General features: G+C 57.5%; 2 protein-coding genes across 14 annotated transcripts in view; one reads left to right on the top strand and one right to left on the bottom strand.

Moving 5' to 3' along the window:
• Positions 1-98: 98 nt before the first annotated feature.
• Positions 99-9,030, bottom strand: SPACA9 (sperm acrosome associated 9). 11 transcript variants are annotated; one of them, XM_042913995.1, is made up of 6 exons: positions 8,532-8,643; positions 7,187-7,337; positions 3,772-3,952; positions 1,872-2,074; positions 983-1,130; positions 99-172 (listed from the first exon to the last, which is right to left on the bottom strand). In XM_042913995.1, the coding sequence occupies exons 3-6, from the start codon at positions 3,913-3,915 to the stop codon at positions 161-163; spliced, it is 507 nt and encodes a 168-aa protein (XP_042769929.1). In that variant the 5' UTR covers positions 3,916-3,952; positions 7,187-7,337; positions 8,532-8,643; the 3' UTR covers positions 99-160. The 11 variants fall into 11 exon arrangements, with proteins under 11 accessions (XP_042769929.1, XP_042769922.1, XP_042769921.1 ...); XM_042913988.1 differs by lacking the exon at positions 8,532-8,643 and adding an exon at positions 8,933-9,030 and having other exon boundaries at positions 99-1,130; XM_042913987.1 differs by lacking the exon at positions 8,532-8,643 and adding an exon at positions 8,749-8,839 and having other exon boundaries at positions 99-1,130.
• A 130-nt stretch (positions 9,031-9,160) lies between these two features.
• AK8 (adenylate kinase 8) overlaps positions 9,161-17,070 on the top strand; it is a 124,908-nt gene continuing 116,998 nt past the window's right edge. Inside the window, exons 1-3 of one of the 3 annotated variants that reach the window (XM_042913981.1) lie at positions 9,161-9,332; positions 12,011-12,095; positions 15,272-15,321. In XM_042913981.1, the coding sequence (XP_042769915.1) occupies positions 9,249-9,332; positions 12,011-12,095; positions 15,272-15,321 (219 nt within the window). In that variant the 5' untranslated portion in view covers positions 9,161-9,248. Of the gene's footprint in view, positions 9,333-9,361; positions 9,433-12,010; positions 12,096-15,271; positions 15,322-15,476; positions 15,544-17,070 lie in introns of those variants that run through there. The other 2 variants (XM_042913982.1, XM_042913983.1) reach the window with 2 other exon arrangements.

Genomic DNA, 17,070 nt, shown 5'->3' with positions numbered 1-17,070 from the left:
GCGGTTTTGCTTGTGAGCCCACTGCCCAGTGTCCTCTGATGTCTTAGGATAAGCGTAGTTTTCTTTAAGGGAGAGGTCCCAGGAAACCAAGGCAGGCAGACAGGTGGGAGAACATTTTTTATTCTTGACGGTCGCCCCCGAGGAAGCAAGAATACAGAATCTAAGTCGCCCCCTGCGAAGGGAAAAACCAACAGTCAGACAGTACTTCCAGCGGCTCGGAGGCCAGAGACGCAGGCTACGATGTCAGGGCCTTGACTGCGCCCCGGAAACCAAGGGACTGTCTTACTTGGGAGCCGCAGAGTCCTTCCGGCCCCTCTCACGGCCTCCCTCCCCCAAGTAAAGGAGAGCAGAGGCAGGTTCGTTCCCCCTTGGGTCCAGACACCTAATGACACTGAGGAAGTTTACCGCGCCGGCCCCCAGCATCCCGGCGGACGGAGGGACCCTACAGTGGCCGCAGCGGCGGGAAAGGAGCCCTGTGGCCTCCCGCTTGGTGGCTCTGCCTGGAGAGGCGGGCCTGGCAGGGCGCTGGCCTGGAGCTCCCGGAGCGCCTAGGCGGGCCAGTGCCCGGCTCTCGCCAGCCTCTCCCGGCAACACTAGAAGCGGGCGCAGAGCCTGAAGCCCAGAGGCGTGGAGCGGTGAGAAGTTAAAAGGGAGCGAGAGGGAGACGGGTTCTCAGTGGTATATTGGGCAGTCCCCTTTGGGGTTCGTCAGTTGCCATGACCGGAGCCCAAGTGAAGAGTCGGCACCCCCCCCCCCCACCCCAACACGCGGGGCTCAGCAGGGCGCCAGCTCTGAGTTACAGCTTCCCGCCAGGTGGTCTCCAGGGAGGTTTTGGACATCCTTTGTCTTTCCCCCTTGGTTTGGGGCTGTCTTTTGTAAGTTGCCTAAGGTGGTGTTTTCTTAACCAAGACTGGGTGCTCATGGTCCGGGAAGGCGGAGCGGCTGCTGCGGTGGCTTCCTGGCGTGCCTGGGGCTCACTCACGTGCTGCACAGCTTTGCGGGGCAGCTTCTCCGAGTGGGCGATCCATTCTTTCATCAAGTCTAGGACCATGGGGATGAGGCTGACAACGCCTCCGTAATGGTTCCTAGCCTCGTCACAGCTGAGGTGGTTCACCACATCGTGAGGGTACCTGCAGGGTGACAAGAGGGGGCTCTTCCAGACCGGGGCACTGTCTAATCCTGACCACACATTACAATCCCCAGGGAGGTTCCGGACGCTGTGGCTCGGCGGGCTCGCGGGGCCACGGACCGTAGGTAGTCCTGGCATCTCTATGCCAGGCATAGGTTCAAGACAAGATTCTTGAACCACTGGCCTGTGGTCGTAGAGACCCGGATTAGGGGCCGTGGAAAGCCGTAACGGCTCCAAAATGTGCTTAGTCCCTCCGACTCTCCTTATTCCCAGTAACTAAACAGCATCCTCCAGAATACGGTGCTTTGTGCTGAGGACTCCCCAGGGCTCGGGATGAGGGAGCCACACTGGGCGGTGCTGAGGCCCAGATGCCCACAGGGACGGGCTCCAGAAGTCCCGCCTCTCCGTGGGCTTCTGGGAACATCTGCTCTGTGACTCCCCCTCCCCTTGCCCGGTGCTGGCTCGTCTGTGTCTCACTGTATGTGGGGCCTCAGCGTCCCTTGTTTTCGGTAAGAGGATTTGTTGGGTTGGCCCTTTGGGTACATCGGTGGGCCTCAGGTTCCCCACCTCGGGGCGGGGGGCGGTGCTGGACAGTAGCCACAAGACCCATCAGTCCCGACATTCCTGTCCTCTGGAGAGAAGTGTCCTTCCTGTGGGACCCCTCCCTCCCATCCTCACCCCACCGCCCTCCCCACGTTCACATGCTGCTGACGCCTCCGGGACAGGCCCAGAAGCCACTTACTTCACTCGCAGGCTGCTTAGGTCATTGCTTTGGCTAACCAGGGATTTGCACTTCTCGAGCAGGTTGTTGGTGACCGGGGTGCCAGAGTGCAGGGCCTCGAAGTTCTGGCACAGCCTGCTTAGCTCTGTGCAGATGTCCAGGAACATGAGCAGAATGCGCCGGTCCGTGGAGTTGTTGCAGTAATGTTCCATGTAGCTCTGCACCTGCAGGGGCCAGGTGGGGGGAGCTCAGGAGGTACCACCGGCCCCCAGCTGGTTTGGGGACCAAACATCCAGGAGCGTTCCCCGCCCCCCAGTTCCTCGTACCCTCCCAGAGTCACAGGGGAGGTGCAGGCACATTGATGCATGTGGACTCACAGGCCACTACGTACAGTTAATGTCACTGCGTGTCCCAGGCACCCCGAGAGCGCTGGGCAGGCTGGGTCTGCCAACACCCGCACCTGAAGCCTACAAGCCTGGTGCCCGCGGGAATATCTGGCCCATTTCACGAACGCTTCCCCTCCCCTCCCGGTCCCCGCCGGGGGCCTCCCCTCCCTCCTCCAAGCTGCCTTTCAGTTGCTCAGGGACGTCTTCCCAAAGGATCCGAATGGCTCCTTCCAAGAACAGCAGCTTTGTGAAGGGGGAGAGGCTCTGACAGCCGCGGGAGGGGGACCCGAGGAGGGCGGGGAGGAGCCTGCCAGCCGGTGTAACTACAACAGAGCAGAGTCCCTGCGCTACCAGGTGTGTGTGGGCAGGTCACCTTTGGATGACCCAGGTCCGGGGGTGGGGGTGGGGTGGGGGGGTGCCAGGTGAGGGCCGAGAATCAACACTTCACAGGCAGAGTCGGAGCCTGGGGCCACCGTTTGTCGCGGCCCTTCTTTGAACCTAGGGTGAGAAGGCCACGCCCCTGTGCGTCTGAGGGGCGGGGTCACGCCCTTCGTTGAACCTTGGGTGAGAAGGCCACGCCCCTGTGCGTCTGAGGGGCGGGGTCACTCTGGCTCCCGTAGATTCTGAGCCGCGGCTGTGGGGAGGGGTCTCACATGCTCCATCCTGACGCTGAAAACCCGGCCGTGCCCCTCCCTGGAAGTCTGAGCCTGATTTACAACTACACGGTTCAGGGGAAAGAGGGTATTTTCTGTAGGTTTAAAATTTCTCACGTTAAAGATCTGGGAGGAATATTCACGCACAGCGGAAGGGAGGGTTTTTGTTGAAGGATGTTGCCAGCAGGGGTTGCTATCTCTGGGGCCTTTGTGCTTCTAAGCGGTTCTGAGCCCTGGTCCCCACGCCCCGCCAGCGCTGTGAGCAGCTGGCCTTCCAGAAGCCGACTCCCCGGCGGCCGGCGGCGGGAGGGGGTCCCACGTAGGTGTGTGCTCCTTCCTGGAGGGCGAGCTCTGTCTCCAGGCCTCCAGGTCCCGCAAACTGGGACGGCAGCTAACTCACAGGGACACCCGGGTCAGGTGACAATGTCTGCAAACGGGAGGCGCGAGGTGCTTGGCGGGTCGGTTTCTCAAACCCCAGTGGGATCCCACTGCTGGGACCACGGGCGTCAGACACTGGCTGAGCGGCTCCCTCACGAGCTCCTTAAATCCGCACACCCCGTCTTTTCCAGATGAGGCAGCTGGGGCACAGAGAGGTGACTCACTGGCCCAAGGTCACAGAGGGGGCGTGTGGCTGAGCCGGGACCCGAACCCTGGCCAGCAGAGTCTCCAGCCCGCTTTGGTATTTACTCACATATGTGGTGAGGGAACGAAGGGCCCGTTCCCGCCTCGTCAGGATCTGAGTCCTGATCCCGGCACAGACACGCCTGCCCTCTCCGGGCCTCAGCCGTTTCACCCTCCGTGCAAGGTGTCGCCCAGGAGTCGCTGGGCCCGGCAGGTCCCCAAGAGCCCGGCCCCACTGCCCGCCAGCCCACGAGGCGCCACCTGTGCGATGCTGGAGATGGGCCGGATCTTGTCGTGGGCGTTCTCCCTGCAGTGCTGCAGAGCAGCGATGAACGTGAACTGTTGCTGCTGGAAGAGCTTGTACTTCTGCTCGATGCCTCGCAGGGACTCCTTCGTCTCATTCATGGTCTTCCTCAGCGGTCATTTACGGGAGGACGAGAATCTGCCAGGGCGGGGGGGGGGGGGGGGCGGAGAACACAGCGATGAGGCCCCAGATTGCAGACCCCGCTCTGGAGTGTCAGACCGGCATGCCCACGGCCCCTCTCGGCGTCCCCCCTCCCTCCTGCACTCACTCCAGATCCCCCAGGCGATCCAGGACCCAAGTCCCTTTTCCCTCCAAGGACACGTTCTTTGCCACGAACCATGACTTCCTTCCCTCAAGTGTGGCCAAGGATTTCTCCACACTGTGGACGCCCACCCACACCCACACCCACGGCACCAGACGTGCTCCGTGTGAACGGGTCGGAGGGGGCCAAGCCAAGGCCAGGGGTGCTGGCGGGCGCAAGGGGCCGGGACACCTGGCAAGGGCAGGGGTGGGGAAGAACACGCTCCAGGCTTCCTGGGAGGCCCCACCCAGGCGGAGAGGAGGAGGCCCGAGGGAGACGGGAGGCATTTCCCTCCACTGTGTCGGCCTCCGCATCCTGAGCCCAGAGCAGGGCTGGAGCAGGGAGGGCATCTCTGTGGCAAAAAGAGGGACGAAAGGAAACGCAAGGGCAGATCAGAAGTTGGCCTCCAAGACGCGACGGGAGCGGCAGCTCCGAGAACTTGGGGAGGGCTGGGAGCTGACCTGTGCGGGTTAGGCCCGGACGATGGCACCCCAGGACCTCAGCAGGCCTACTGTAAATACAACACAGAGCATTCAGCCGCAGCGCCCAGGCCACCCCTGGGAGCCACAGTGCCTGGGTTTGCTCGCACTGGCTGCGGCTTCAGGGGGGTGGGCCTGGTCCCGGGCCGGGCAGGACACTGGTTTCCTGCCCACTCAGCCCCCTGCCGGAAGTGGGCAAGTGGGAAGGGGCGCCGGGGTTGGGGGGGTGCGGTGGGGGCCTGGGCCAGGGTGAGGCACCAGAAAACCCAGCAGTCGAGCGAGGGAAAAACATTTAACGTGCTATTTAAAGAAATAAAAGTTAACACCAAAGAGGAGGCCGCAAAGCGTCAGGATTTTAAAGACGGGATGGGGCCTGGGGCTGTGCCATACTGGAGCCCGAGGCAGAAGGAATGAGTAAAACTGATCCCGTCTTTACATTTTTGGCGACAGAAGTGGACTTTGCATGGATTTTGATGTTTTCAAATGTGATTTGCCTTGATGATTGGAGTTTGGGGCACCCCTTCACATGACTCGCCTTGCCTGGTCTGGGCCCAGGGCTTACAAGTGACTTGGGGGTTGAAGACCTAGAAAAGTCAGAGCACAATTTATCCACGGGATACAGGTGTGCTGTTTCGAAGGGGCACATGCACCCCCATGTCTATAGCAGCACTATCGACGATAGCCGAAGGATGGAAAGAGCCCAAATGTCTATTGATGGAAGAATGGAGAAAGAAGATGTGGTCTGTATACACGATGGAGTATTACTCGGCCATCAAAAAGAATGAAATCTTGCCATTTGCAACTACGTGGCTGGAACTGGACGGTATTATGCTAAGTGAAATTGGAGAGTCAGAGAAAGACAAAAATCATATGACCTCACTCATATGAGGACTTCCAGAGACAAAACAGATGAACATAAGGGAAGGGAAACAAAAATAATATAAAAAACAGGGAGGGGGACAAAACAGAAGAGACTCATAAATACGGAGAAGAGACTGAGGGTGGCTGGAGGGGTGGTGGGAGGGGGGACGGGCGAAACGGATAAGGGGCACTAAGGATCTACTCCTGAAATCACTGTTGCACTATATGCTAACTAATCTGGATGTAAATTTAAAAAAATAAAAAATAAGTTAATAAAAAAATGCTTCTAAAAAAGAAAGGTCAGAGCACAGCACACAGGTGGGTTTCCAGGTGGGGGCGAGGGGGGGGGTGTGCTTTCGGTCTGGCCTTCCCCATAAGGCTCAGAGCTGTGCTTGGTGGCTAAGAACCCAAGCTCTATTCATAGTCCTGGGTTCAGATCTTGGTTCCACTACTTCCGGCCGGCCTTGGGGTGAGCCTCTGAGTGCTAATGCGCTAGGGGGAAGTAACGGCCGCAGCCTCCGGGCCTTGGGGCGAGCACCGTGCGAGGTGCAGGCGGAACTCGCAGGCGGAACGCAGCAGCGCCTGGTTGTCAGAGCAACCAAAGCTGCTGTGATTACAGTGGGCACACAATGGCAGGGGCAGGCCACAACAGGCACGGTGCACACCCTGAGAGCAGCAGAGTCTGCGGAGGGCTTGAGCTCCGGGAGAGGAGAGGAGGGGGGAGGGGCATTAGGAGGGGGTGACCTGGGACTATTGTGAGCGAGTGCAGGAGGCGGTGGGCAGGGCAGGCCGGGGGAACCCCCAAGCGTCAGGCAGAGCTGGGAGAACCCCTGAAGGCCAGAGGGGTCAGAAGGACTTCAGGCTTCCATTCGTTTGTTCACTCACCCCTTCTGCAGGGCCTATCGTATGCCGGCCCCGATTCTGAGTGCTGGGCTATATACACGGCAGGGAACTAAACAGACAAGCCCCTCTTCCCTGGAATTTATCTTTCAGAGTGGGAGGCGGACAACAAGGATGAGCCACCGAACAGTGTTGTGGATAAGAGCGCTGCCAAAGGGAAAAGGAAGCAGGGCAGTGGGATGGGCACGTTGGGCCGAAGGGCTAAGTGCGGTCTGCAGGAGGGTCCTTTACGGAGGTGGGTGGGTGGCGGGGGGCAGACGAGAGCCATGCTCCAGCCTGCAGTGAGGTCCTGAACACCCGCCCCAACCCTCCCCACGGCAGTGACTATCGCCGGGGCTCTAGGAGAACCCTGGCCCTGCATGGAATCCTCACCACAGCTCTCCGAACGGTACCTGATGATCCCCACGTGACACACGATGAAGCTGAGGTCACCCCGCTAGAAGTGAGCAAGCCCGGATTCCCCACTCAGCTCTGCCTCACTTTATAAAGTCTGGGCTCTTGGATCCCTCCCTCCGTGACGGTCCATAGAGACAGACATGCCAGACATCAGACTGACCCAAGGCCGGGAGTGGGTGGCTGGGGTGGAAGGGATACCGAATGCCCAAAAAGCTGCCCAAGCCCTCCTAGGGGTCACGCACCAGCTGGACCCCTGGGCCTCGTTTCCACTTGCAGAGACTGTTCTCTGCTCCCCCCTCCCCTAGTGTTCAGGGGCCTGCCCTGCGTGTCTGGCTCCCTGCCACCCTCCCGGGGCTTCCCGGGGCTGTCAACTTCTCCAAGGATACAGCACGACCTTGGCTGGTGGCCCCAAGAGCCCCTGAGAGCAAAACTGACTTGGTTCTTGATCCTAGCGACTTGTGACATTCACGCCAGGAAATGTCGTGAGAAGAGCTGTAATAAGCTATCCAAAGTGATCGTCCCTTGAACGAGTTACTGCAGCCAAATTAGTCTGGATGAAAGGCACAGGGTGCAGGCACTTCTCGATCTGGGGGAGGAGGAAGGAAAAAATGATTACCCAATAGGTTTTAGGCTTTAATTGATTTGTATTTTTCCAGGCTGCTAAAGAAGATTAAATCGTGGTATGAAAAGCGCCTAGGGCTTAAAATAAATGAGGAGAAAGGCAAGTCATTTCAGAAATGTCCAGGAAGCAAACTGAACCTCTCCAGTGCAAATTGCAGGTTTGATTGTTGTGTTCTTTGTTTGGGCGGGGCGGGGGGGGGGGGGGGGGGGGCGCTTCCTTTTCTTCCCCAGCTGTCTTTGCAGTTGGCTTTGACAAGCCAACCAAGGTGTGCGCGCTTTGAGGAAGCGGTCCTGAGGGGAAGAGGCAGATTTGCAGCCTTTTACAGTCGGAGGGCATGTCTCTGGGCACTTAGTGGCTGCTGGGAAAGGCTTTTGGCTAGGAGTCAAGACGCCAGCCCTGGCTCTGCCTCTGGTTAATGAGTGAACTTGGCCAAGAGTTTCCCCCTTTCTGGACCTCACTGTATCTATAAAACAAGGGCGACTGGATTAGAATATCAAGGGGACTTCTGATTCTAACGCTTTATGGTCTACAACCGATGAGAAAAGAGACCCAAACATGGGAAATGACTTGCCCCAGGTCTTACGGTCAACTATTTGTTCACCATTCTGATCCTCCAATTTCTGACCTGTAAGATGGGAATGAAGGTACTTATTCCTGGGGGCTGGTGCAAATATTAAATGAAGTTACTACTAAATAGTAGCCCCGATGCGCTGTGCCCTTAATACACGCCAGGAGCCCGTACTTCAGGCATATGCGCTCACGGAATCCTTCCACAATCCCCACTTCACAGGGGAGGAAAGTGGCGCCCAGAAAAGGCTCACACGGGTGGAGCCGGGAGTCGAACCCGGGGCATTCTGTATCACAGAAGCCAGACGCCCCGTCCATCATGTACCTACCCCATAGTTTTGTTAAGAACACAGCTCAAAACCGGCAGCTCCTTCTAAAAATGGCAACAGACAAAAGCTGGAGCTCCCAGCTCAGCGCCGCGTCCCATACCAGGCTGCCCCAGTCCCGCTGGGGACTGACGCGATTCGAAGCGCTCCTTCCTCCACCACTTCCCACCCACCAGGGGCGGCATCGGGGTTCCTTCCGCTCCCTTCCCTCCTCCCCCCAGGGCTCGGCGGAGGGGGGGGGGGGGGTGGTGCGCTTTAACCTTACTGGTCCTAGGCCGGCCTTCACTCACAGAGCTCCCCGAAACCCGAGTGCCTCCGAGGGTGTCTGGGGCCCGGGAGGGGCTCTTCCCAGGGTCGGGAAGGTTGGTGGGTGGGGCGGGGCCGCGGGCCCGATTGTTCCCGCGGGTGCCATAGCAACCGGGTCACGTGGCAGCCCTGCCTGGCCCCGCGAGCCTTCCCGACCGCCCCAGGGACTCCCCTACCTTTTCCACAGCCTTCCCCAACCCCTACTCGCTTTAAAGGTGGGAAAACTGAGGCCCAGAGAGCAGAGCCGGGCTGGCCCGCGGAGCGCCCAACGCCCAGGTCGGGGCGCGACGGCGGGACCAGCGCACGACCCGCCTCCCGCCCCCACGGAGGGCCGACGTGCCCCCTTGGGCGTCTCGGCACCTGGGGCCCTCCTGGGGGCACCTCTGGTCCTAGAAGGCTGGAGGGCCACCTCCTGAGACGCACAGACCGCAGTGCGAGGCCGCCACGGGGAAGCACCCGCCCCCAGGGAAGCACCTGCCCCCCCCGCAGCTGAGCGCGCGGGCCACGGAGCCGGGAACGAGGCCCGGTTCGAGCCCCGCGGGCGCGCGCTGATGACGCGACGGCGCGGCGGCCCTAGCGACGGCGGTCTCCAGGGAGCGGGCGCGCGCTGATGACGTAGCGCCGCGGCGGCCCTAGCGACGGCGGTCTCCAGGGAGCGGGCGCGCCGCACGGAGGCATGGACGCGACCACCGCCCCTCACCGCATACCCCCGGAAATGCCCCAATACGGGGAGGCGAACCACATATTCGAGCTGATGCAGGTGACCCGGGCAGCCCCGCCCTGTCGCGACACCGGGCGCCAGCGGGAGCCTCTGCCGCGGTAGCAGTGCGCGGCTGCGACCCCGCTGCTGGGGGGGATGGGTGGGTGTCTGACTCCTGTACCGCTGGGACCCTGAGAGATGCCTCGGTCGGAGGACGCCCCCTGCCCCTGTCCTGCGGACCCAGGAGGGAAGAAAGGGGGCAGCCCACCCGGTCAGGTTTTGGTCATGGCTCCGCGCCAGCTCGCCCAATGACCTGGACCAAGTCCCATTCTTTCCTTTTCTCGAAGCTATGAAATGCTGGGTTGCAAGAGCTGATCTTCAAGGGGGCCCCTCGGCGCTAACAGTCCCCAGTCCGTCTGCCGTGTTGGTTTCTGAGCTGGGGAGTGTCCGAGTTCAAGGTGACCTCACCGTGCCCTGAGATGGCCACCTCCTGGGACAGCAGCCCTGTGCCCTGTGGTTCGGACAGGAGCATTTCCCACATGTCCCTTCTTCATTTGGGTCAGGAGTTCCCAGCAGCTCCCAGCCTCTCATCCTGGGTTTCTGACCCGACTGGGCCCTCATCCCCTGTATGACCTTTGGCAAAGCCCTGCCCCTTCTGGTTGCCTTCTGCACCTCCTGGAGGCAGAGGCTTTCAGGAGCTGGACTGGAAGAACTCTCTGCCACTCAGAGGTCCTGAGGGCCAAAGGGAAGCTGGAGCCCAGTTTCTAGAGCATTTGCCCCTCCACGTATACCCTGTCCCCAGAGGCACCACTGTGGTGACGCTTGTGCTCATTTGAGCCTCTGACCCGCGCACGTGAGAGCAGAGATCAGACTACCCACCCCGAGTCTCCATCTCTCCAGCAAACATATGCTTCCTTTGGAAAGGGTCAACTGAAAGAGGCAGAGAGATTTTTCTGCAACTGAGTGGCCAAGCCAAGAAAGGAAAATGGCTAGCTGAGTTACAAGTCACTGGCTGGTGGGCAGAGTGGGGCCAGCTCCTGGGGGTATTGTGGTCTGTTCTAGAGAACCTGGTGTAGCTCAGCTTGATTGTTGGAAGGAGCAGCCTGAAAAAGCTCCTAGTCAGTATTTCCAGTCCTTAGTCATTTCTGCATTCCCTCCATGGTTTTCACTACCTTTTAAAACAATGTTAGACCCTCAGGATGTTACAAAGATAGTACAGAGTTCTGATGTACCCTTCCCCAACTCCTCGCCCCGTAATGCTATCTAACATAACTCTGGGACATTGACATTGGTCCAAGACAATTAACTAGGCCGCGGCAGTCCTTACTTGGGGTTCGTCCATTTTTACCTGCACTTCTTTCTTTTTGGTGTATTATTCCATGAAATTTTATCACCATGTTCCTCGGCTTTAACCTAATCATTTTTAAATGTTTATTTATTTTTGAGAGAGACGGAGACAGAGACTGTGAGCATGAGCAGGGGAGGGGCAGAGAGCGAGGGAGACAGGATATCCCGAGCAGGCTCTGCCCTGTCAGCACAGAGCCCCATGTGGGGCTCAAACTCACAAACCACAATATCATGACCTGAGCTGAAGTCTCGTGCTTAACCGACCAGGCCACCCAGGCGCCCCTAACTTGATCACTTCTTTAAATCAACCCACTTTAAAAAATTAAGTAATATTACCTCTTCTTGAGCTATATCCTTGAAATCGTAGGTTTTCTAGCACACATTAGGTACATAGCTATTTAAAGTGAAATTAAAAACACTCATCTGTGACACAGCCAACATCATCTCCCACCATCTCAGCGGTGAGAGTCAGCTAGTCCCGTTGGGACTCCACCAGCTGGGGAAGCTGAGGCTCAGAGAAGGGAAGACACCTGCTGGCGGGGTGCAGAGCAGAGCTGGGGCTTCTCAGAGCTGCGTGCTCTCGTCCGCGGCACACGTCCTCTGCCCCTGAAAGGCAAAAGCCCCTCCCTGGTTGTCCCTGATGGAGGCTCTTTAACGGTGCCGGCCCAGCTCCTGTCCGCTACCTAGTTCACTTCTGTGTCTCTTGTTGTGGAACCATGGAAGCTGGTTTTCCTTGGAATTAAATGGCCAGACTATCCCAGGATAGTAAATATTCTGGCTGGTAAATATACTGCCCCGCCCTGGAGGAACACAGGGAGCAGTGATGACCATGTCACCCGGCAGACCTTGGCATTGGGCACCTACTGTGTGCCCAGCGCTGAGACAAGGGTGCGGCAATAATGGATGTAGAGGACTGCAGGAGCATAGGACAGGATTGATCTAGTGAGTGTGATCGGGGGGGTGTGTTTCCGTTGAGACCTGAGGATGTGGGGAACAGTGTTCCAAGATGAGGGAACAGTATCTGCTAAGGCTCGGGGCAAATGAACATGGTGAAGGAGAAGGAGGTGAACTGAGAGAAGGCTGGTCCGGGGAGCACCGAGGGACTGAGGTGAGAGGACCCTGGCTGGGCCTGCCTGCTCTGAGTCTGGGATGTGGTCCCTCCATGTGCCTCTGTGATACCCGCACGGCCCTTCCCTCATTCCTCTGCTCATGGGGATCGAAGCAGATCCAGCTGTAGCAGGGGCTGGGTTCCAAGTTGCAGGTGGGTGCAGTGGAGAGATCGGGCCCCATAGCCGGTATCGGTAGCGACCAGGGCTCTGGGCCACCTGAGCCCAGGTCCCTTGGTGCCCATGCAGGTGTTAACCACCTGGGTGTCTGCCCTGTGCCCACAGAACATGCTGGAGCAACTCCTGATCCACCAGCCCAAGGACCCCATCCTGTTCATGATCAGTCACTTGCAACGAGACAACAATAACGGTGAGCACTTGACGAGCCTCCTCTCCCATTACCTCCCCTCCCCCATCCCCGCTCCTGCCCAACCGCTATGAACCACTCTGCCCTCCCTGTGTCTGAAGGGAGGGGTTTTGGCAACTTGGGGTGGTGGCTCATTGAAAAATGACTTAATTTTTTAAGTCTGGCTCTAGCAGGGGGCCGGCCTCCTGCCCTCCTCAATAGCTAGGGCCAAGGTGTTTGGCCCGATGCTCTCTCCGGGAGTAGAGGCATCGGATCCCAGTAACCACTGTTTTGGGGGGTGGATTTGTCCCCACAGGCCTCCACCGCCTCTGCCGGGCCCGGGGCTGGCAGCTCTCAGGGACGTTGGAATCTCTTCGCCCTGTTTGCTCAAGGCCCAACCGCTTAGGTGAAGAACACAGAGGGACATCTGCAGGTTTCCTCCCCGCGCCCAGGTGTCCGCCCGCAAGTGAGGCAGGACGTGGGGGAAGGAGGGGAGGCTGGGCACAAGGACGTGCTTTTGTGAGTGTTCTCTTGTGTGTTCTGGAGGAGGACAATGGACAAGGGGAGGCCCCCTGAGGTCCAGTGAGCGGTTCTGCCTCCCTGGGCTAGTGAGGGAGGCTGTCTTGCCTCCTTCCAGCCACGCAGCGGCCCGTGTTTCCTGGAAGCTGGGCGCTCAGCGCTTCTGCTTCCCGGGCACGGGGCGGGGCGGGCAGGGGCTCATGTGGCCGGTGGCTAGTGTAGACCAAAAGAAGGCTCCGGACTCACCCCGGTGAGCACGCACATGAGGGAATGAGGGGAGCCCCCGGCACATGGCTGGCATCCCCTTCGCCTCGAGAGAAGCAGATTTAGTACAAAGTGAGCATTTACAGTAGCCCTGGGCAATATTAAAGCAGGTGATGGTGTATATGATGGTATGTTGCGCTTTTTATCAAACGTTTGTCCAAGAAAGCTGTGTATTAGAGCTCCAATACCTAAGGGTTTTCTTGTGAATTTTAAATCATGCTCCTAGTTAAACCTCAAAAGGATCTGTGGATGGAAAGGTTTTTGGATTTCCTTTGAAGTGGTTTGAAGAAGTTGATTACTCTTGGCAGTCAAGCAGCCTTTTATGACACTGTTTATAAATAATTACTCATGAGCAGAGCTGGGGTTCCAAGGTGTTAGATTTTAAGAAACTGAAATTAATCACATAAACGTGTGCGAGAAATTAGATGGGGAGAAAGGCCGTGGATGTTCCCCCTTTAAAGCATTTTCAGAGATGTGTGCAATTTGGGTGCCACTTACGGGAGCCTGGAAGGGGAGGGCATCCCCAGCAGCCTCCGAGCCCCGTAACTTTGTTAAGATGAACGCGTGACTCGGGAGTCAGCTCGTTCCCCAAAACGCTCTTGTTGAGGTGCGGCTCCTTCTCCCGGGGCTCCACACGCCCCGAGTCCCATTGGGTCTGGCCTGAGTTTGAGGAGCTTGAGCAGAGGCCTGTGGCTAGAATCGAGAGAGGGGGCTGGGCGGAGGTCACAGGAGCCCGACCGGGCCCTCTGGTGCTCCCTTACTGTGGCTTTGGCCGGCAGAACACTGGAAGCTGTGTCCGCCGTACTGGGGAGGGCCGGAGGCGTCCCAGCTGAGCCTGCCTCGGAGAGGAAAGCGTGTGCAGGGCTTTGCTGAACTAGAGCGTGGCAGCATTGGGCCAGTAGGCCGGGGCCTTCCTGCCCCCACATCTCTGATTCCCATCACCACCAGGAGGAACGATGTGGGGTTCCTGAGAAGCAAGTTCGCACATCGCTGGGGCCAACGGACCGGGTTTGTAAACGTTTCCAGACGTAGAAAATGACACTGCTCTGAAGCCACTGGGGACACACACCCGTCAAAGCAGCAGCAGAAAGCCAGGACGTGGGCACAGCCTGTCGTGTTGTCGAGGAGAGAGCAGAGGATGGCCGCTCCCTCTGGCTCCCGTCTCACGCAGCCACTCGTGCCCCGCTTGCTGTGTTCGGCAGCCCCGGTCCCAGTGCCGAGCGAGGACGAGGTGCTCGACGAGTGAATCGGCGAGCGGATCGGCGAGCGGATCAGCTTCAACCGTCCTTCCGTGCTTTTGGCAAATGAGAAGGTGCCGTGAATTTGGACAGAGTTCTGTATTTACACCCAGGCGGCCATGTGCCGATCATGAGCTCCTGGGCCAAATGGATCCTAGTTCCTTCTCTGTGGCCGCTGCCACACTAAAAGGGCACGCGTGTCCGTTGTCCTCAGCATGGACGAGGTGCCCTCCCGGGGCCCTGGCAGCAGTGGTCTCTGCGTGTAGACATCAGAGGCTCAGATGCGTTGGGAGACACGCCTGTTCATTGTCCCCTTGGCTCAGGGGTCAGGCCAGCAGCGGTGAGGGGATAGGCCTGCCTTCCCAACCTCTGCTCTGTGCTCCTGGCCCCCCGTGTTTAGCGGCCGGGGGTGGCTTAGTCAAGGTGGCACTTAGAGGAATCAGCATGGATTCATCTCTCCAGACACCACGTCCTGAAGCCTGTTTTGACCCAAGAACACATGCCTTCCGGCGCTTTTCCTGACACGCTGGTCTGGTCTTTTCCAGTGGGCCAGCACCTAGTCGGTTGTCCTGACCCCGGGTCTTGAGGAATTCTGTGGGGCCGACAACCTCCCAGAGCCCGAAGCCTCAGCCCCGAAGCAAGCCATTTGCATGGAAATGCCCACATTTGAAAACAAAGGCTCTCCTATCTGGGGTTTTATAAATCTGGCCGATCCACCCCAGGCTTTCCCCCGTTATTTCCCTCTGTAAAATGATGGGGAATACAATTTGCTAAATAAAAAGGCATAAATATATATAAAACAAAGCTTGGAAGGTCGATTTACATAAAATACAGCTTTATTTGAGAGCGTGTCCCCAAGACAAAGTCCCTGTTTAAAATGCTTTATGGTGTTTGAAATCCCAATTGTTCTTGATATTTATTAGTTTAGCAAACAAGTTACCGTGTCCATGTCCCCTCGGAGACAGAAAAATAAACCATCTCAGTGATCACTTACCTCCCTAAACATACAGAGTATGTTCTATGGCGAGACCATCCCTGAGCCACTGGGTTACAAACGACCGTGTCACTCGCAGAAAATGAAATCTGGGGAGGAAGGAAATGAATACCCCCGCAGTACCGCGGGCACGGAGCTTGCTTTATCATATCGAGCGGTGACATTCAAATCTTTCTATTCCACAGTGCCGAAGATTGTAATATTAGGTCCACCCGCCTCGGGGAAAACAACTATAGTAAGTGCATCATATTAAGTGTTGTAATGCCGTAATATCTCATCTCCCTGCAGAGCGGGAGCCGGGCCGCCCCTCCGCGGGTTCTCAGCACAACTGAGCGTTTCTTCATCCTTCCCTTCTGCTTCTTTAACTTATTTTCTTATTAGGAGAGGCGGCAAGCAGGCCTCGTAGAAAGCCTAGAAAGCACAGAACACAAAAGTATAACTCTGCAACCATCCAGGGGTGAGCATTATTTCAACAGTTGGGATCTATGTTCCAGGGTTTTCTCGGGCCGCGGGGGCACCATCTTTGCACACACTTGGTTACCTCCTTAGGATAAATTTCTAGAAGCAGACCAGAGTCTAGAGACTTTTGACACGGAATCTTTAGATTCACTCTCAAAGTGTTGTTGTTGTTGTTTTCGTGTTTATTTTTGAGAGAGAGAGAGAGAGACAGAGCACGAGCGGGGGAGGGGCAGAGAGAGGGAGACACAGAATCTGAAGCGGGCTCCAGGCTCCGAGCTGTCGGCACAGAGCCCGACATGGGGTCTCGAACCCACAAACAGTGAGATCGTGAGCTGAGCCGAAGTCGGACGATTCACCAACCTGGCCACTCAGGCGCCCCTCACTCTTAAAGTTTTAACTATGAAACTGTTTAATCAGAAAAGCGTAAAAACTGCACCATAGATACCCAGCTCCCAGATTTTCCAGAATTTATCATCTTGCCGTGTTTGCTTTGATGATTCCCTTTCCACTTTAGATATGGCTTTAAAGATACAGCAGATGCCTCATCGTACCCACTTCTTTGTCTTAAGTTGGAGGCCACCCCAGTCCTGAAGCTGGTGTGCTTCGTCCTGCCTACAGTTTTAACCTTAAACTCCTTTTTTTGAGTGTCAAAACTTTGTAACATTTTAATCATCTGAGACAGAACTCTGCTTTTTACTGACTTTTTATTTTAGAGAGAGCGAGCGAGCATGAGCAGGGGAGAGGGGCAGAGAGAGAGAGAGAGAAAATCTTCAGCAGGCTTTATGCTCAGTGCAGAGTGGAGTTCGTTGCGGCACTCGATCCCGCGACCCTGGGATCATGGCCTGAGCTGAAATCAAGAGCCAGACGCTCGCTCAACTGACCGAGCCTCCCGGGTGCCCCTGGAACTCTGCCTTTTAAAAGCCTGGCTAGCGAACTTCAGTCAACTCTTCCTTGATGACTGTGCCACTACTGCGAGCACTCGTCCCGGGCCTGGGTGACATGGCGGGCTGTGTCCCCTGAGGAGCTGGCACTTTGCTGTGTTCAGAAAAGGGATTAAGACGGCCGATCCTTGCCGGAGCTGGCGTGCATCTGCTGTGCTCGGGAGTCGTCTGTATCCTAGCGCTGTCTCTCTCTCTGTCTACCGCTCTGCCCATCCATCCCTCCCTCTGTCCTTCTGCTTGTCTGTCTGTAGTTTTCCTACTGTGTTCCTGAGGATCGGGCTGCCAGCCTTCACTCCTTTCTACGGTCCCCCCAACCTAACACGCTCTTTTACTGCTAGAAACCCAGGGCCCCCAGGCCTGGCAGCCACAAGCGTTACCAGGGTGCTTTGGAAGGTGGCGGGTGCCAGACTCCCCTCCGGACCTGCCTGATCAGAATCTCCTGGGAAAAGGCCCAGGAAGCCGGTTGAAACCACTTCCGAGGTGGTAGCCTCTGCCCTGAGACAGACAGGCTCCCGAGCCACGTTAAGGCGGAGGCGGGTCACTCAGGGTGAGGGGTCTCCTTTGGCAAAGGGCCTTTGTCTTTG

Source organism: Panthera leo, chromosome D4, assembly GCF_018350215.1.
Source record: "Panthera leo isolate Ple1 chromosome D4, P.leo_Ple1_pat1.1, whole genome shotgun sequence".
In the NCBI taxonomy this organism is placed as follows: Eukaryota; Metazoa; Chordata; class Mammalia; order Carnivora; family Felidae; genus Panthera; species Panthera leo.
This window is presented reverse-complemented; position numbering and strand designations above follow the sequence as displayed.